This window comes from Sesamum indicum, linkage group LG3, assembly GCF_026168435.1.
Source record: "Sesamum indicum cultivar Baizhima isolate 11 linkage group LG3, ASM2616843v1, whole genome shotgun sequence".
NCBI classification, from domain to species: domain Eukaryota; kingdom Viridiplantae; phylum Streptophyta; class Magnoliopsida; order Lamiales; family Pedaliaceae; genus Sesamum; species Sesamum indicum.
Window position 1 is genome coordinate 29,554,969 of NC_142659.1, and position 20,018 is coordinate 29,574,986.

The 20,018-nt window shown below is 37.1% G+C and overlaps 4 protein-coding genes across 4 annotated transcripts; 1 reads left to right on the forward strand and 3 right to left on the reverse strand.

Moving 5' to 3' along the window:
• Positions 1–1,401: 1,401 nt before the first annotated feature.
• On the forward strand, positions 1,402–4,439 carry APO4 (APO RNA-binding protein (DUF794)). The gene is made up of 2 exons (XM_020692973.2): positions 1,402–1,808; positions 3,181–4,439. Exons 1-2 carry the CDS (start codon positions 1,540–1,542, stop codon positions 3,902–3,904), a joined length of 993 nt encoding a protein of 330 aa, XP_020548632.2. The 5' UTR covers positions 1,402–1,539; the 3' UTR covers positions 3,905–4,439.
• Positions 4,440–6,493: 2,054 nt separating this feature from the next.
• On the reverse strand, positions 6,494–8,950 carry RRA3 (Nucleotide-diphospho-sugar transferase family protein). Its single transcript, XM_011076214.3, has 2 exons — positions 8,477–8,950; positions 6,494–7,870 (listed from the first exon to the last, which is right to left on the reverse strand). Exons 1-2 carry the CDS (start codon positions 8,651–8,653, stop codon positions 6,749–6,751), a joined length of 1,299 nt encoding a protein of 432 aa, XP_011074516.1. The 5' UTR covers positions 8,654–8,950; the 3' UTR covers positions 6,494–6,748.
• Positions 8,951–10,874: 1,924 nt separating this feature from the next.
• On the reverse strand, positions 10,875–16,253 carry LOC105159226 (putative protein phosphatase 2C 55). Its single transcript, XM_011076215.3, has 6 exons — positions 15,964–16,253; positions 14,092–15,020; positions 13,187–13,511; positions 12,806–12,955; positions 11,647–11,937; positions 10,875–11,145 (listed from the first exon to the last, which is right to left on the reverse strand). Exons 2-6 carry the CDS (start codon positions 14,850–14,852, stop codon positions 11,116–11,118), a joined length of 1,557 nt encoding a protein of 518 aa, XP_011074517.1. The 5' UTR covers positions 14,853–15,020; positions 15,964–16,253; the 3' UTR covers positions 10,875–11,115.
• A 994-nt stretch (positions 16,254–17,247) lies between these two features.
• Positions 17,248–19,703, reverse strand: LOC105159288 (cytochrome P450 734A1). The gene is made up of 4 exons (XM_011076298.3): positions 18,963–19,703; positions 18,608–18,852; positions 17,964–18,321; positions 17,248–17,887 (listed from the first exon to the last, which is right to left on the reverse strand). Exons 1-4 carry the CDS (start codon positions 19,446–19,448, stop codon positions 17,462–17,464), a joined length of 1,515 nt encoding a protein of 504 aa, XP_011074600.1. The 5' UTR covers positions 19,449–19,703; the 3' UTR covers positions 17,248–17,461.
• Positions 19,704–20,018: the final 315 nt, after the last annotated feature.

Consider the following 20,018-nt stretch of genomic DNA (forward strand, 5'->3'; position numbering starts at 1 on the left):
ATGATTGGCAATTCACAGTTCATATGGTCTGTTTTTAACCAATTTCTCTTCGTCCCTCGCGAGTTGAGTGGTTGTCAACCATAACCAAAGTAAGAAAACCTACACAGAAAATTCACCTCCTACAATGCTTTTTATCACCAAAAACAGACTTTTTTGTCATCAAGATACAAGAGTTGTGAAAAATACAGCCTGTTTGCCTCAAATGATGCAGCTAACGATCAAGCTATACAATTATGATCATTGGAGCTAAGTGATTTCTCTTCATCACTAGGCGTCCGAGTCATGGATGATTAATCATTCAACAGTTGGTTCATCTTGTTCCACTCGTTGTCCACACGAAAAAAAAAACCCCCATTGGAACCAACAAGCATCCTCAGGGCAGTCCATGTAAACATGTTGCAATTAGCCAATGCAGACCTGAAAGGTTTCAAGCACAAAGAATTACTCCACAAGTACTTTCACACAATTTTGAGAGACTATGTTGTTAAATGTGAGCTCATTTGCATACAGACTACATTGGTCAAGAGTAATAGCTCAAGTTTGCTCTTCAAGGAACTTAAAATGCTCAAGCACAAGGCCAGTGGATAAGGATTCATTCTTTTGAAAGATAACTTGAGGTGTGCAAAATATACACAACACATGTACAAAATCCTTTTTTTTTAAAAATAAAGTAGATGACATCGTCTTTGTACTTTTGACCTGCATATGTTAAATGAATAAGAATTATAATAGGATTTGAGATAGAAAATTCAATTTGATATGCATATACTGGAAATATTTGTGATGCTAACATGTAATGCCCTATAACACAAAACTTTAGATTAGTATCATATTATTTTATTTTAATTTTCAGTTGGAACAAAATAATAAGAATGGTAATAAAAGAATATAATTTGTTTCAAATATTTCGAAATGATGTATAATAAATGAGTGCTCGGACTTTAAAAAAAAACAGCAATATCTAAGTGAAAGAATGCATTAGTCACAATTCCCCCCCCCCCCCCCCCCTTTCTTTTATCGTAATAGAATCAAGAAATAAATTTATACTAACAGTCTAAATACATAATAGTGTATAGTTTGGAATTTTATTATAATTTTTATCAAATTTAATAAAAATCTGAAATAAATAAATAATGGATCAAATTTGACAAGATAAATTAATAATAAATATGCATGAATACAGAATTAGTGAAAGAGTTAATTGATTAAGAAATGGATGTTTTCTGAATAATATATACGTTTAAAATTAATTTTTCAATCAAATAAATTACTATAGAGGTCTCTAATATTTAAGGAGTGATTAGTTTATCTTCCTCATGTAATTGGGGGTTATATGGAGATTTTATCATTTCACTGGGGTAAAATGCTAATTAACTCAAAATTACCTATAGAAAGTGAAACTTCTGTGCTCAAAACTAGCAACTCCAGTGTTTTCTTTGAAACGGAAAAATTGAAAACCTCCTCGCTTTGGCTGCAAATACAGCGCTTCTGGCTATTGTTCATTGCCTCGGTGTCTGCAGCCTGCGTGTCACCATCGAGATGGGTCTGAGGGAGCATAAACTATGGCATAACAGTTCCCTGATTCTTGAAGAGATGTTTAGTGGGATCAGATTTTACAGTACAAGATCGAAACCGGAGGTGGATTTAAAGAAGCTCAGGCCTATGATCTTGAAGCGGATTGAGGAACGGGCCAAGGAGTATCCCGTCAAAGGCATGCTTACCGTAGCCCGTGAAGTCCTCCAGGCCCGAACCGCTCTCTATGACGGCGTATCTACCCTCAGCCAGCGTATTCCAATCTGGGCTTGCAAGTAATTGCACAAATTATTGTATTTTAATGGGTTTATTGCTCATTCGTGCATGCTAATAGATGTTCCGGATGAGTATGTTTATGGGCATGGTTGGAAGGATCGGATTCATGTTTAATGAAATAAAAGTTGTTAGCTTATAAGAATGGAATTTCGTTTTTAGTCATTTTTTGGTTGATTCATGGGGCAGTTTTAATGGGTCCGTGCCGATGGTTTTAGTGACCTGGGACTTTGATCAATGATTTGTGGTGAATGCTGGTTTTGTGCTCTTTGAAACGGAATAGATTCATTTTGGTTGTTTTCAGATTTTGGTTATCAGGATCAATTCGATTTTGTTAGTATAAAAAATGTTTGATGTTTCTATTTTTGTGATGATTTGAGAAAGAGTAGTGAGATTAGAAGTGTTATAACTTTCTTGGAATAAGATGCTCTGATATGACTGTTATTAATTGCATCAGATTATTGGTTTAGGGGATGAATTGGTTCCATCACACTATATAACTTACAGCCGACTGCAGCTTCTAATAAGCAGTATTGGTGTTCTTTTACAAATGTTTATTTCTTGATCATCTGCATGTACTCATGGATAAAGGAGCCTATCACGTATGTGTTGAAGCTTAGTCTGGAGGGGGATTTGGGATGAGAGTGGAGGCTGTGATAAGCCCTTTGAGTAAATTAATATGCCCAGTTTCAGTAGGCTGAGATGGAAGCTTAGTATGAAATGACATGGTCAAGAGAAAGGAGAAATATTTGATGTCACTGGATTGAAATATCCTTCAAATGATTTTATTTGCTTCATTGGCCAGAAGAGCCTTCTATGATACATCAAGTTATTCGGTCAGTTGATTGCCAAGGTGTTATTTCAATCATTAATTGCGGCGTTCATAGGATTTCAGAGTAGTTGTTAGAAAGAGATGTATCCGAATCCACTTAATCACAAATAAGTTCTCTGGATAAGCAGGAAAGTATATTGTTTTGTGTCATGCTAATTTTTTACTTCGATTTAGCTTTCATATTGTTCCTGCATCTGTTCTTAAAGAAATTCGGAGATTTGACTAAGATGAGGAGATTAATTTCGATACCCACAAAATGTGCTGAAAATTTCGTGACCAGGACCTGAAATGAGAATAGCGTCAACCAAGCGAAGCTTCTTCCAGCTAGTATCTTATCTATTTTTTTGCGCATATTTCCAGTAATGACCATTCATTTTGCCTTAAATTGACTGCACATCCTCTGATACAAGACTTAGTTTCATTGAAAGCATTAGTATTACTGAAACCCCTATTACTTCATAGATATCAATATCGCCCATCTATGAGATTTTCTGTAAGTTCACTCTTCTCCATATGTTTCATATGTATTTTTGTTGGTGCAGATACTGCCCTGAAGTTTATATAGGTGAAGGTGGCCATTTAATTCAAACTTGCCATGGTTACCGGCATCATGCAAAGAACAAGGTCCATAGTTGGGTTAAAGGAAACATGAATGATGTGATAGTCCCTGTACAAACTTTTCATCTGCAGAAAATGTTTCAGAATGTAGTTAAACACCATGAGAGATTCGATTATGATCGCATTCCTGCAGTTGTGGAGCTCTGTCTACAAGCAGGGGCAGATGATAATGATCAACGTGTTTCTTCAAGTGTTGATACTCCAGATGGTTTTGGAATCAATACTGCTGATCGTGTGTCATTGTCAGATGATGATTTGAGATTGGTGGCTACACGAACTCTCAGGGCATGGGAGACACTTCGATCTGGAGTGCACAAGTTATTGTTTGTTTATCCAGCAAGAGTCTGTAAACACTGTTCTGAAGTTCATGTGGGGCCATCCGGGCACAAAGCTCGGATGTGTGGGGTGTTTAAATATGAGAGTTGGCGTGGGACTCATTTCTGGGAGAAGGCGAGGGTTGATGATTTGGTTCCTCCAAAACTAGTTTGGTTCAGACGGCGCCAAGATCCGCCTATACTAGTTGATAAAGGGCGTGAATACTATGGCCGAGCTCCTGCAGTGGTGGATCTGTGTAGTAAGGCTGGGGCATTAGTACCATCCAAATACTTTTGTATGATGAAGATGGATGGCTTAACTGCTCCTGATTGAATCAGATGGTAATTTATCCTGCATCAGACTGCTGAGATTGGGTGAAATGTGCTTGATACATCATATGTATAGATACAAGAATGGAGTTATTCGACGGTCCTATTCATCCAGAGCTTGATTGACCTGAGAAATTTTGATACATAAAGGTTATAGTAGTAGTGGCATTGTGCCTAAATATCGTTACGACACTAGACCCTTGATGTAAAATTTAGTTGTTATTCCTGAAGACTGCCTCTATAGGTTCAAGTACGTGGCAAGATTCACATTTTCTTCCCTATGGGAGAATGCACTGCAGCTTTATTTTGGATTATAGGGCTAGGTTGTGTAAAGATCAATTTTGTCATTTTTGGGAAATTACCATTAGAAGTAAGGTTGAATTTGGAGTTTGTATGGAATAAAAGAAGATTTGGTAGACTTGTTAAGGAGTCATACAGTGCAAAGCTTTCGGTGACTGAACTTTGCTGCAATGTCGTCAATATATTGTTGTTCTGGGGCTCTATTTTTATCTGAAAGAAAGAGGTTTCTACTTTTGTAATTGCATGATTGCAGTTGAACTTTTTCCTTAAAATATTTGCATTATTGCAGAGACATTAATTGATAGTTGGATGAATGAAATGTTTAGCAAACTTTTACAGTCATCGATTGATGATAATTCATATATATGTTCCATTAGTCCAAAAGAAACTATATTAGAAGTATTTGAAATCTATGGTTATTTCACAAAATATGGTTCAAATTTAAAGTTGAAGAATTTTATATCTTTTGAATTTAAAACTATCCAAAGAAATCCAAAAGAGATGTCAACTCCATCAATCTAAATGCACGTAGTATTATTTTTTGTGTGCATCTATGTATTTGTAAGTCAGGGTTTCAATTAATTCATAATAATGAATTTATCAAATTTATTTGGATAAACATTTTAAAAAATTTGAACTCATTTTTTCAAATTATGTGTGTGGCACTTTGATCATGGATATCAATGCCAGGAATTCTGTATGAAGCTCAAGAATGCAGTCTCCATGAACACTCATCTCTCTCACACACAAACACACATGTAATCACAATGCAGAGGCAGGTCCCATTTGCATGAACAAACACTTTAAATCCAATTAATCAGACTACAGAGGAATGAGAACTGTAAAAGAGGAGGGGGAGGAAGGAAGTGCTTTCCTTGAAAATGAAGCTGGTAGCGGAGATACTGACCGGAAGTCTGTTCTTTGTTGAAGTGGAAGACGATGCTACAGTAGGCGACCTAAAGAAAAAAATTGGAGAGCAAGAAAACCTTCCCACTGAACGCCTTATCCTGATGCTTGATGCCGATGAACGTCTTCTGCTGGATAGAAATGATGTTTGTCTCAAAGATTATGGGGTTCAAGATAGCTCCCATCTCTATATTTTCTTTAAACCCCTTGATCATGATTCCCCAACTCCTAAAGATTCTGCCTCAGGTGAACCTTCACCGTCCAAGCCAGGCCAAAACGAACCTTCAGATGAAGATGATGAGCTCACACCCTCCGACAGTGACCAAGATGTACCTTCACCGTCCAAGCCAGACCAAAACGAACCTTCAGATGAAGATGATGAGCTCACACCCTCCGACAGTGACCAAGATGTACCTTCACCGTCCAAGCCAGACCAAAACGAACCTTCACATGAAGATGATGAGCGCACACCCTCCGACAGTGACCAAGATGTACCTTCACCGTCCAAGCCAGACCAAAACGAACCTTCAGATGAAGATGATGAGCCCACACCCTCCGACAGTGACCAAGATGTAGATGAGGAATATGATGAGTCCACATCCTCTGCTGATCCCGGCTCGGACCAGCAGGAAGACTGACCATGAATCTTACTGCTGATGTAATAATGATTATTTGTCTGAGCGATGAATCCTAATGCATGTCTTCGAACCATTTCTTATAGTGATAGTGAATAGCAGGGTTAAATCTTCCAGTTATAAGCTCCAATATGCACACATGAGATGTATTGTTAGCATTAACTGCATGAGAAAGCCCTGAACATCTATACGATGGAGAGCACCTTTTTTATGTCTCTTCTTTTGTTTGGTATGTTTTTTTTTTTTTTAATTTACTTTTTCAAATTTTCATCTAACTTCCAACCCCTATTATCTTTTTTATAGTTATTTCCTTCTCTTTTATTTTCTTTCATCTTTTTGTCACCAATTTTTTCAAATTTAATATCAAGTTATTATTTTGTATATATTTAATTAAATATAAATATTTTATTTCAAATGACATTTATAAAAGCTGCACACGTGTAGGGTGTACCACAAATTACTAGTTCATTATAAAACATGCTGCATATAGTTCTTATATATGATTAAGAGAGAGGACTATTCCGCAGAACTTGAAAGCCTAATAAAGAAAATATCCATTTAAAATCAGGTAGAAGACTAGGACGTCAAGGCATTTCCATATGAAAAGAACTCTTATGGTTAGATGGACTTATGCTGTTATGCATCATTAGAGTAAGTCCATATCAAACTATGAAGCAGGAAACAGAATCCCATCCTAAGTAGATGCTTGGCAATCTGACGCCACCGTAACTAACACAATCAAGAACAGAGACTGTAGTAAGATGATAGGACTTGAATATATAGATTTGATATGTTCAAATTAAACTACATTAAAACTGACGGATGGAAAAGGAAAAAACATGTGAACCAGGAAAAGGTGTTTGGGAAGGAGAGTAAGATCGTTTAAGCGGCATTAGCAGAACACGTTGCTCCAAGATGATGTACAGAGTCCGATTACCTGTGTACAATGAAAACAAGCAAGAAAAACATGACTGGTAGCAAGAAGATTCTCATATTAGGAGGCCATTTTACTGCCATTCTGACCCATCAGGAAATGGTTCTAGAGCATCTTGCTTGCCATTTACGTAGAACTCAACAACAGCTTTCATTCTTGGAAGTTTATCAGGGTGGTAATTTACATGAACGATAACTGGCTTCAGTTTCTTCAGATTAGCATCTTTCCTGACGGTCTTGAAGAGTACCTTGCTGTTCATAAAGAGATAGAAATCCATAGTTCTCTTTGAAGCATGAAGCCCCACATAACCAGGATGAGAAGGGAAGAAGAGCTCTTCATTGAAAACAGCTTGGTCCCAAGCATTTGCCTGTCGAGCAAGCCTGTCAGCGATCCGATCCAACAGCTCAATGGAAGGAAAGGTAGGCCTTATATAGAAGAAACCAGAATTATAAACCCATATCCTCATAGTGTGAGCATACCGAGCCCAACCCATTGCAGGCTCGTCAAAAACATCATTGTACCCGTAAGCTGTCATATTATTATGACCATCTGACATGGACTCCACATCAGAATCCCTGTATAAGTGATCAAATGGATTCTGCAAGAAAACTATATCTACATCTGAAAGTAAAACGCTGTAACCCAGCTGCAGAAACTCCCTCAAGATCCGGAATTTCAGTCCTGAGACAGCATGATTACCACCTGTCTTTCCCACAGAGTCAATAGTTTCATCTGGATCCCTTTGGTAAAAAGGGACATCATTTGACTTGCAGAAATCAACAATCGCATCATCTAATGCCACCACTAGATAATTAGTAATCCCAACTTTCTTGATGTTAGTGAACCAGACTTCAAGCATCGGTTTTACATTCGAATTGGCAAGAGCAACTATAAGTTCTTTTCCTACTGCTACCTCTGCTAAGATCTTTGCAAGTCTTGGGTTTATGCTTTCATCAGGCGTCACAGTTGGATTTGTCCTCACACCCTTCACAGTACCAAAAGGCCCAGCCTTGTTTGGTTCACTCAACACCATAAACTGCTCCCGTGCATGGTCTTTTCCCTGCTCAGCCAACCTTAGTTTTTCATTCAACTCCCTTACTTGCCTTTTCAACTCAACATTCTTATCCGATAACCTCATAATATCTGACTTCAACATGTTTATCTTTTCAGTTGATTCACACGGCGCCGAATCAACCTATGTAACACCAAATAATCAAGAAGATGATAACAAATCCCTGATGCTACAAAACTATTGTTACTCACAAAAGCTTTAATCATCAAGTATATCACAAACATCAATATACCTCCCATAACACAGAATTATCTCAATATAAACGCCCTCAATTCTTTTTTACTTTTTGTTTCTTGATTCCTTGTCAATGGACTATACTTAACTGAGCATATGCACATAAAAACTGGATCCAAGCTAAGTACACAGGCTGAAAACTTAGCAAAATGGCTAAATTGAAAAAGTGAGCAGTGAATTATCAAATAAGAAAAACTGCATTTGATCTATCTGAAGAAATGCGCAGCTGTGGAAAGAAAAGAACACGCTCAAAGAACAGATGAAGTCAACTTCTGAATAGTACAAGCCGACATGGGACAAGCTGAGTAAATAGTAATACTACACAAATTGAGGACATTACCACATCAAAAAAAGAAAAAAAAAAAAAAAAAGAAAGCAGTTCCAAGAAGCAAAAGAAAAGGCACAAAATACACGTAACTACTTAGCTAAGCATGTAAAGAGCAGCAAATTAAAAAAATAAAAATAAATAAAATAAAATAATTAATCAAATGGCACCTGAAGATTGGAATTTGAAAGTGGTCGAATTTGAGCAGGCGGATTCGAGGAGAAGAATCCATGGGGGAACAAGAACGCGAAAATGCATCCGACAACAACTCCGATCCCAATCGCCGCCGCGATTCGCGATCCACGGTTTGATAATTGGCTGCTCTTGTCTCTCCGCCCCACCGCCATTTCCAATTATCTCTGAATTTTCCCCGACACCAAAGAAAGAAAATTCAGAATAGCATCAAGTCAACACCACCCCACCTTCAAACTTTTTTACTCCAGCATAATTTTCCTCTTTCCGTAACAGGAGATCAACAAAATCGAAACTTGGGTACTGGGTTCCCAGAAACTTCTTCAATTCTCGTATTAATATTAGATTACTCCAATTTTACACAAGTACTTTCTGACTTCGAAACGGGGCAGTGGAGTGGCGTCGTCGTGGTTGTTGGGTAGTTTAAGAGGAGAAAGGGTAATAGTTGCCTATTACAAGGCGTACCTATGAAATGCTGAGGCTCTGAATCTTGACGTTCCTATTGGATGACATGTAGAACAAGTCAACTTGAGCTGTTGGCCTGAGAGCTGACCAGAGTTATTAGGAGTGTTTGAGCGCGTTCGAAAAGTATTTTTCAATTTTTGGTCTTTAAAATTATTTTTAAAGTGTTTGGATATCTGTTTTTATTTATTTATTTTTTAGAAAAATATAATTTTTATTAAATAAATAGTACAATCGTACAGTACAACAGTGTTCAATGAGTGACGCCTTTCTCGACAGGCTGAGGGATATGCTTTTACTTTTAAGATGACTAAAAAAAATATTTTTAGATCAAAATCTAAAAAGACCTTAGAGGTGCTTTTAGCTGTTTTAATTTTTTTATAAATAAATACAATTTTATTTTTTACTACTTAATTCTTGTTATAATAATTTTAATTTATTTTAAAATTATATATTACAGTTGATATCGAAATTTTCAAATCATTTCAATTTTAACAATTATTAAATTTATATTTTCATATATTTAATATTTTAAGTTTTTATATTTTAAACACTATATCATCTAACTATATTATTTCATTTACATATTATTATTAATTAATTAATAAAATAATTATTTTTTTAGTTAGGTAAATTTAATTATTGTGTATGAGTGAACATTATATTACTTAGTGGGAGCATTATTAAACTAAATATATATTTTTTAATATTTTGAAAAACATATATATGAAATCCTAATCTAAATAAAAATTATGATTTTTTGTGAAAAATAATTAAATGACAAACAACAAATGAAACAATAAACAAAAAAATAGTATCTTTTTAACAAACAGAACAAAACAGTCTTCCATTAATTAAATTTATTTTAAAAGTATTTTTTTTGACATTGTCTAATTTAATTTTTATATATTTTTCACTTTTTTTTACAAACATCACTCACTTTTAATTTTACTACACTTTTTAACTCTTTTTTACAAAAATTACTTTTCTAACGACCGAAATTTTTGCAAACGCTCCCGTTGTATGACTGTGTCCACTGCAGCTCTACCAAATGCCATTGACCACTGAAGAAAGTAGGTATCAGTGTGGAATTAATTATCACTAATTATGAAATAATGAACTTTACTATTTTAATTACGCCGATTTTAGAACAATTTCCTTTCCCCTAAAGAGTAGAAAATGAATAATACCTTGTCAAGAATTCACCATAAGTAGTAGAATAATTTATAATAATATAGAAATAGGTCATCATGCATATAATAACTTCAATCATCCAAAATTTTAGATTATTTTGATGGAAAATAGATAAATGTTTTCCAGTCGTTACAATGCAAGAATAGAGAAGACGTGTGATATTCGGTTTCCTTTTTTTTTCCCCTTCAGTTTCCAGGCAGGATGGTGACAGATTCTCATCTTGACAGCATTATTAATGTCAAAATCACCTTAAATCAGAACAAATTTGAACCGATCAAGGTATTAACTTACCTAATACAATTAAGAATGAAAGAAGAGTTCTCTTGAAAGGGTCTCTCGATTTTTGGAGAGCATACATTGACACTGTCGAAATCATCATATATTACCACACACAGAAAGCTGATTGGCTTTTGTTGTGTTATTTCATCACCTCTGTCCCACCAATCCCTTATTACCAAACAAGTGATCATTAAACTTGATTCAACATTGGTCCGGGCAGAGGAAGGTAGGCCTCGTCTTTCAGGGGACAGGGTTGGCTAAATGCACCTGATGAAAGTCCAAAGACCTGATCACATGAAAATGCTAGCTAGAGCTGACTATGGAAAAATTGCAAAATGGAAGGGGATGGGAAAAAGGGTTTATACTTCAATTGCAGACTTGATGATGGCAGACCAACGTGGGAACTGGGGAGAAACTTATGACTACAATTCCGAAACACTATGAGACAAAACTATGGATGAACTTCTTGGTTTCTCACTATTTTCTCTGTACAGCTGCTTTAAGGTGTCCATTTGTGGTAAAAGCGCTACAACCACAAAAATAAGTATATTTACAACAGGGGTCGCCAAGATTGGCATTCACCATAGAAGCAACATAAAGAGGTACCAGATCGCACAGCATTTGTCCGACAAGATTTGGAGTGATCTGACGGAATGGATATGACGGAAAACAAACCATTTCTCTAGTGAGAGCTTTTGGATGAAAGGCTTTCCTGCAAGAGAAAAATGCACAAGTATTAAATTGTGTTCTCAGAGGTGATATAACTGGACTATTTAGGTTCTTGCAAGAAGAAAATTCATCCACCAATGATTGAAATCAGTATTGATATCCCAAGTTAGCCCATAAAGGAGAAGCGTAAGTTGCTATCTGTATGATTGATGAACTATACATCCAATAAATAGGTTTCATATCTGAAACGAATCAACGAAGATGACCCACTGGGTCATTGTACGGCTCGCTATGAAGATGCAGCAGCCCAATTGGACTTGAGATACTTGGGGAATGACGATGATTACAATAAAAAGAGTGGAAAAAGCAGATGTAGATGATGTAGACCACACAGACAGCTGTCTATATATGCACATGAAGATAAAATCTGTATATGTGTAGGTAGCAACTGAGCAAGAGATAGATAGATAGATAGATATGTACGTATGTATGTATGTATGTATGCACATATACATACAGAAAGAGAGAGAGAGAGATTCCATACATTGTGGTCACTTGTGATATAAGAAACAACTACAGTGATGTCGTCCAGCTTCCCACCGTAATAACGGAAACCAGCTTCTTGTGCTGCTGTAGAGAAAGGAGTCTGCCTGTTTTTGTCCTGTGCTCGTTGTCGTGCCAATGCTGCTATCTTCTGCGCTGTTGCTTGAGGCCCTAAACCAGCTCTTACAGCATGAACCACAACAGCAGTAATGTCGTTGTTATACAAATTGTCAAAGAGCCCATCAGTCCCAGCAATTACAACATCTCCTGGAGCAACAGGAATGGTAAACACCTGCACAAGTTCAACATGTTAAGATCGTAGTTAAAATGATAAGAAACAGCTCATTTATGAGAAACAAGAAGCGAAAATCTTCTGTTCTCAAAGAAAAGAAATTGTTCAAACAAGCACTATTCTCGCCAATATGTCAAACAAGAGGCAGGTGCATCCTGATTTCCAGGATAACAAAGCTACTAAAAGGTCTGCCAATATGTTAGACAATTCGTCCATTCCATCTAACATTAACTTGCATGGAAATAGATATGACACCTGTAAATTCCCAACTGGATTTGTGCACCATGTTTCAAATGAAGGATCACACAAAGTGTCTAACAACAGTGCTCAAACAGAACTATCAGGATAAAGTAGCAAACGTAGTATCCAGTGATATCCATAATCCTAAGAGCAGCAGGCGCACAGTGGGAAAAAAAATAAATTCTTGGACAGAATTGAAATGTAAAACCTCCAAAGTGAATTACAAGGCCGAATTCAATTGTTGATCATTTAAATTTGTGTATCAATGAGGCGCAAAATGTTCAAAAATGCATCCAAGAGAATCTGACTGAATGATAAGATGTGAGCAAATACATGAAGTTTTCTGGTAAGAGGTAGGCCCACTGCTGATTTCCTACACTAAATGCAAGGAAATTGCGGGCGAGTTGGATAGCTTCATAATCGAAGTAACAAGCTTTCTGGCCACTCTATTCATCCAGTCACTTTTAACTGATGTCCCTATTACATCCCAGAGATATAAACATTACAAACTACATTTATCCTTGGAAAAATTAAGGTGCAATTCAAAAAATGCTCATGGTTCCTAACCCACGATAATCAGATAATAATACACAGAAAGTAAACATAAAGGTACAAGGAGCTAACTAACCTGTCCAGAGCTAGGCAAATCGCCGGCATTTCCACTCTCCAGCTGGTAAGTAAAATTGAAATCATGCTGCTGAACAGGGGATCTGAAAACTGTACATCCATCTCTAACCACCATAAAACCACTGTCCCCTAAATTAATGGCATGGAGACCCTACACAGAAAAGAAAGTACGACTCACAAACCACGCAAACTGGGAAGCAATGCACTCATTCTAACTTTTTAGAAAACACATGCTTGCGGAAACAGAAACCAATTTAGAGCTTAAAATAAAAACAAATAATTTTCTCAAGGTTTGAACAACTTTTAACAAGTGAAACATGATGATTCCAATTTGTTGGTCAGCTTGTTTACATGGAAAAAGGATATGATCACCACAATATACCTGATCGGTAAGGGCAATAATACAAGCAGTCGATGAACCTTTTGCTTTTGTGCTAGTGTATGCTTTCTCTAGAACTCTTGCCGGGTCAACGGAACCCCTTGGTTCTTCTTGAATTGCATTAACTGAATTGGACATAAGCTCACGCGCATACTGTCCTGCATCAACACCCAGATCAGCCCATCCGCCTACACCGTCAGCTACACCGATGGCTTGTTCATCTGTACAAATGAAATGAGCATCCTCTCCACCAGTTTCTTCTTTGTCAGGATGGGGCAGGTAACATGACCCTGAATTTAGTTTCAGAGTTCTGTCAATGGGAACATTCCTGCAATCAACCAGATAGTCATGAAGGTACATGACAATGGTCTCAAATAACATAGGCTTCCAGAATTATCGTTTTAAATAAATGACTTCTTGGTGGTGTCTAATGAGGACAGACAGCAGCATGCTTGAGTGACGACTTGGCAAGTGTCACGTGGTTAATTCATCATTACATGTCACATATAATTCCTAGTCAAAGGAAGCAGGAAATACAAGTTTTTAGAACTTCAACAAAATATTTAAGTAGACAGACATAGCGAAACACAACATGCAGTTCAAATTTTAACTGAGGTAACAAATTGCTAACAATTCTACGCCTAACTATAGGAGGTTCCATCCATAACTACAGGTAGAGCATTGTAAGTATGGCAGAAAGACGAGAGAAGCCGAAATGTTGTCAGTGTAGTTCACACACTGCATGCACAAGGAATGGGGGAGAAAATCACAATGGCTTTTACAATTGAATCATAACTATTAATCATGCATGAGTCAATGTTTTAGCTTACAAACACAAATCGAGGCTTATATACAAGGCTTAAATAAAAGCAGAAGATTGTATATTTCAGAAACTGAAAGGAACATACAGCTCAGATGAATCCGCAGAACTTGAATGCTGTTCCTCCTTCATAGAGTTATCAAAGGACACATCTGGTGCGGTTCCAGTAGAGGAATATGCAGGTGATGAGATATGGAAACCCTCAAAACCAAACCCCAGAAATGGATTGCTATTACCCTTTCTCTTTGCAACATTGTATATGAAATATCCATAGAGCAAGAAATTATTAGGCTGCTCTTTATTTTGCCAACTCATGGTAGCTTTTCTACAATTTTCAAAACTACTTCTACTGTAAGAACTAAAAGAATGATATGCAGCCACACCAGGTTGAGCAGGCCTAGAAGTCAAATTGATACAGCGGTCAGTAAGAGCTGATTTAGACCCACAGACAGCCATAAGTCCCTTTTCTGTGTTAATTTCCAAAACCTGACTAGGCTCTGATAGCAAATGATCAATATGATAACCACACACTTGAAATGAAGGCCCGGAAACAGATGGTATGGAGATTGCCCGAGAAAATGCTCCAACAACTGAAATGTTCTTCCTTCGGTTGGCTAAACACAAATTTGCTTGAGCAGCAGCGATAGTGCCAGGCCGGACAAAAACATGCAGGTCAGTAAATGCTCCAGAGGGCAAGGAATGCAGCAGCCTCGAGTTGCCGAGCAACAATTTCCCTTGGCCAATCAAACCATAAAACTGATCCTGGATCCCAGTTTCTCTCCCAGATATCAATCTCCAGACTCCTTCCCAAGCTCCACCACGAAGTCTTCTGAAACAATTAGATGGCATTTCCCTGGCTCAAGTGAAGTAAATCTGGTAGCTTCTTGTAACAGATAGTACAGCCGCAAATTCCACAAACAACAGATAATCTCATAACTCCCAGTGTCTACTCACAACTGCGCAACCAGCGGAGATTTCTTCTCCAATTCATGCTCCAGGAACAAGAAATTTGACGAACTGAAGCATATAAAATGACGAGAAACTATATGAGGATAACACTCAATACAAAATCATTCAGTACTTTGCTTGTGGAGTAGAAACATCTCACAGACACATATGTCAGATTGTCTCAAAAGTAGCTAAGGTTTCTTAAAATTGAAGACATGATTTCCATTTCCGCATCAACAAAGCTTCACTTTGCACCACAATAATCTGCAGTTTGAAGGAGCACTAGATAACTTAAGAACGAATATGCCTAATATTTTGATATAATCCCTATCTCCCAAGATTATTTCTCAACACTCTCACCATGTTGTATGACAACTAAGGCAAGTCAGGAACAGAAACAAAGAACTTAAATAGTAAAGACTAGTAAATCTATTTCGAATTAGGAAAACCTAGAGTTTCCAGAACCTATATAGATTACTGTCACTTGAGCTTCTGCTTACTTTCTAAACTTCAAGAAAACGACAATACAAACATGATGTCTTCTTTTCATGTTTTACATGAGGGCTCAGAGAAAAAATCAGATGAGGAATATTAACAGATGAATAGTTCAAACAACCCCAGTACGAATTTGTTTTAGTACTAAATCCCTTTCCAGAATTGATGAACCCTTACCCTTCGTACTCCACCGCACTACAGAAACTTGGTAAAGATATAGGATCCCCGGTCATTGACAACACTGAATATAACACTAAAGATAATAAAAGAATGCAATAAAGTGCAGAATCTTTCCGGGAGAAATGCGAAAACCCTCCAAACGAAAACTCAGTAAGATTAATACCAACTTGGTTCGGCCACCAGTCCAACGCCACACCGACAGCCAACCCAAAAAACCATGGCAGGGAAAAATACTAGATTACAAACTAAGACAAACCCACAAAATCAAAAACGCAATCATATTTACAAAAAAAAGTGCCTTCACCAATCACAGATTCCAAGAGGGAAAGACGCGCACCTCGACTGTTATGGAGGAAGTAGAACCCAAACCAGTAAACTCCCTAATGATCCGCGGATGGTACTGAAACAAGAAGCTAAATATAAAAACAAGAATAACTTGTGGAGGCTCGTGGTTTACATTCGTTAAATTTAGATTCACAAATATTTCGGGGCTGTTAGGAAGTGGCCGTTGGGTTGCTGAAACGGCAAATCCAGAAGTTTCCCAGGTAGTGAATATCCCACCACCACCAAACCCTACTTAGCTTTCACTAATTAACGTTCGGATTTTGATTTTCGAGCGTTTTCCTGTCAAACAGAACAAATACTCGACTCTGATGAGTTTGGTTAACTACTACTTTGCCCCTTGTCTAATTTATATGACCAAAACTTATAAAAGCCCATCGATTTTCTCGGGTAAGTTACAACGAGTTACCTAAAAATGTATTATAATTATAATTATTTTTTTATTATTTTAAAAATTATAAATACTCTTAGTGTTACAATTATTTAACAAATATCATTTCGTAACAATCAATTATAAAGAGAATTTATAAGATGGTTTGTTAATTTCAAATAGAGCATTCATAATTTTTCAAATAACAATGAGATATTTGTTAAAAATGAATTTCAAAACAACCCATATAATAAAACTCATAAGAAATGCATTTCTCAACAGGAAAATTACCTGTGAAATATTCCAATAAACATATATTATATCGCATTTATGTATGAATATCGTTTTACGATATGTATCGACTATTTTTCCATTTTCGAGTTTTAGAGTATAGTAAACTAAAATTGTTCAAATTTCAAGTGCTGAAACGATTAATGGTTTTGTTTTCTAAGACAAGAACCGTTTTATTATATTGACAAAAGGTACTTATTACAGCTTCTCCTTATTTGAAAATGAACTTGTTGAAGGCCATTTTCAAGAATTACTAGTCTAAAAATCTCAAGTGTTTAGTTGGATTTTTTGTAATTCTTTTCTGATCAATGCTCGTCCGAGGGCAGTTCTGTCTTAGTACATAAATTGGACGAGCGCAAAAGCAGCCTTGTTTTCTCCAACTTCATTTTGCATGTAAGCAATTAATGTAAACTTGTCATTAAGGTTTGGTGAACCAAATACTTAGGTGCATGGTGTCTGGTCAGAGCTACCTTTCCTCTTTTACATTTTCAGTGGCAATTATGTATTTTTAATTTTATTAATTTTTGTAGGAAAAGAGAATGTGTTTGGATTAGTTGATAAAATTATATGTTACAATGAACAGTGGAGTCAAAAATCACTATATTTTTAATGAGAGTATGTATAAACAAACGTATTCTTATTTTAATTTCTGATTCAAAAACTGAGAACTAGAACTGAAAAAGCACAAACAAACAGGCAATTTACAACAAATATTTTGGCTTATTACCACATATATTTTGCATCTAGCAGGTACTATGCCAGAGCAATTTCTCTCTTAGAAGAGCAGATTTATGAGGAAGGATCATGCATGCATGCTTTCTAAAGACAGTATTCAGCTAGAGTTAACAGCCCTGCTGAGGATGATCTGTGCACCATATTGTGGCTCCAGAGTCCATGCCAATACAGGTGCGTGTACGTAGGAGGGGGATATTGCCAAAGAAAATCGTTGGATGATCATAGCCAGGATGATCTTAGCTTCCACCATGGCTAAATTTTGGCCAACGCAGAATCTGGGGCCTATGCCAAACGGGAAGTACGCGGCCATATGCTTTCTGGGCTCAGAAAATCTGTGTGGATTAAACTCATTGGCATCGTTTCCCCAAATTTCAGTATCATGATGAACAGCAAGTATTGGCAAGTTGAATTCTGTGTTAGCTGGAATGTCAAGCCTGCCCAACTTTATGTTTTTCGCCGTTTGCCTGAGGAGCATCGCAGCTGGAGGGTAGAGTCGCAGCGTTTCTTGGAGTATCAACGTGACCTATCCAACAAATACCTGTCAGCAGAGGCTAAAAGTTCTGAATTTCTAAGCTAGAACCAACAACTTATAAGCTTACTGTCTTAAGTTCAGTAAGGTTCTCATCGTTAGGAAGCTGGTTGCTCTTGCAAATGCTAAAAACTTCTTCACGGGCTCTGTTTTGCCAGTCAGGATGCTTTGCTAGAAGGAGAAGCGCCCATGACAAGACGTTGGCGGTAGTCTCCTTTCCTGCAAAATAGATTGTCTTGCACTCATCTATAACCTCTTCCACGGACAGCCCGTCTTCTTCACGATTACTGCCAGCGTGTGTCAACAGAGTAATCAGATTCTTGGAGTTTTCTCTATTTTTGCTGTTTGTCTCGATCAACTTCCTCACAGAATCTCGAATTTCTTTCTCTATCTTTTGCAACTTTCTGTTATTACTAGTTGGTAGAAACCTGTATATAGTTCAATAAAGTAAGGCCGTGAATGTGAAATAATCTCAAGTAAATTACAGAGAAGCAAGGACTCTTGATTGGAGTTTTATCTTATGAACAATCTACTGCAGCCTAACACACGAGATAAAAATCCATCGCATTCTGTCTGTGTCATGTTATTCAAACAAAGGCTTCCTCTCTAGTGCTGCAAACAAGTTGAAACATTTAATAGTTCTTCTAGATAATCAATCGTCATAGGAATGAAAACGATCGGCTTAGAGTTTAGTAGCTAGAAAGAGATTTTAACCTTAATCCGGGAAGGTAAATACTTCGGTCAGCCTGCAAAGTAAGCACGGCCTGTTGGTCCTGAAGCTCAAATATGCGCTTTCCCTCTTCAAAGCTACTACCAAACGCCGTCCTAGATATGATATCTGCACTGAGGTTTTGAAGAGCTTTATGCACATCAATTTCGAACTCATCTCTTCCTCCACTTTCTGCTTCCCATTTATTCAGTTCGTTCAGAGTGCTGGCCACAATTTCAGGCACCCAACCCTGAAATCAGTTACTGTTACTTTTTTACCCACGAAGGAAAACCATGAAAATTGGTTTACTTGATAAGTTTATGCATCTAGTCAAAGTAGAACAAGGGGAGAGGAGATTACCTTGATTCTCTCCATCGTGAAAGCCTGATTATTGATCTTTCTATGAACAGACCATTTATCACCTTCCAAGCCAACAAGTCCCTGTCCAAACAGCAGCTTAGACAGTGGGTTAAATGCATCTTTAATAACTGAGCCACTGTTATTGACCATAAGCCCTTTGATCATGTCCGGGTCAGAAAATATGAGACGAGGCTTAGATCCAAACCAGAACAGAACTGTCTTGCCATACATGGCTGACCATTTGTAGTAGTGCGGGGACACACGATGCAGTATATCGTGAGAGAACGGCATTGAGTTTGATGCAGCATCTTTTGTCAGCTGAGCAATCTCTTCTGAATTCCCATAGATGAGACGGTAGGGAGGGCCCTTGATGCCTTGTTTCTTGAAGTGTGCTCCGAATCTCCATGGCAGCCAGATGACAGTGTATATTAACTTGAGAAGGTTGATCAAAACCAGTAGTAAAAGAAGAGCAACTAGAATCTGCATGGCTGGAGTGGAGAATGGATGGAAGTACAGGAAGCATAGAAGAGAATAAATAGAGAGCGCATCTTGCTGCCTGAACTTGCAAGACTTTCTCGTACACAGCGGTATGATTCACGTGTGATGATGATATGAGAACAAATACCTTAAGAAATAATATGGTCATGTGGCCCAAAGCTGATATAAAGAAAACCATCCATCGTCTTGGTTCTTGCAAGACTCTGCCAGACCCAGATCATATTTTTATTGAAAACTCCAATTGGAGGATCCTACTCCTCCACTCCTACTGTTAAAACTTAATACTGTGTAGTTGTTTTAGCGTCACTTTCTAAACAAAGGGCAAGCAATCATTCAAGAATCAAGTCAAGGGGTAGGTATAATGCTAACTAAATTTTATGATAACATAATGTGGAGTCTTATTTCACTTCTCTAACACTCACGTGTTTACAGGTGTTGACAATAAATCCATTGAAACTGAATCGAATCGAAAATTTGGTTTGAACCGAAAATTGAATCGAATTTTCCATTCATGTTTATTTAAAAAAATTATTTGACCTGCAATAAGTTAGTAATAAG

Bases quoted from the DNA above. Each gene is read 5' to 3' on its own strand.
- APO4 (XM_020692973.2), top strand. From the start codon at position 1,540: ATGGGTCTGAGGGAGCATAAACTATGGCATAACAGTTCCCTGATTCTT. The intron at 1,809-3,180 runs GTAATTGCACAA...TTGTTGGTGCAG, and splicing joins ATTCCAATCTGGGCTTGCAA to ATACTGCCCTGAAGTTTATA.
- RRA3 (XM_011076214.3), bottom strand. From the start codon at position 8,653: ATGGCGGTGGGGCGGAGAGACAAGAGCAGCCAATTATCAAACCGTGGA. The intron at 7,871-8,476 runs GTGCCATTTGAT...GGTGTTACATAG, and splicing joins TTTCAAATTCCAATCTTCAG to GTTGATTCGGCGCCGTGTGA.
- LOC105159226 (XM_011076215.3), bottom strand. From the start codon at position 14,852: ATGCCATCTAATTGTTTCAGAAGACTTCGTGGTGGAGCTTGGGAAGGA. The intron at 13,512-14,091 runs GTATGTTCCTTT...GGTTGATTGCAG, and splicing joins TCTGCGGATTCATCTGAGCT to GAATGTTCCCATTGACAGAA. The intron at 11,938-12,805 runs GTTAGTTAGCTC...GAACTTGTGCAG, and splicing joins ATTTGCCTAGCTCTGGACAG to GTGTTTACCATTCCTGTTGC.
- LOC105159288 (XM_011076298.3), bottom strand. From the start codon at position 19,448: ATGCAGATTCTAGTTGCTCTTCTTTTACTACTGGTTTTGATCAACCTT. The intron at 18,853-18,962 runs GTAATCTCCTCT...AACTGATTTCAG, and splicing joins TCACGATGGAGAGAATCAAG to GGTTGGGTGCCTGAAATTGT. The intron at 18,322-18,607 runs GTTAAAATCTCT...AACTATATACAG, and splicing joins ATTTACCTTCCCGGATTAAG to GTTTCTACCAACTAGTAATA.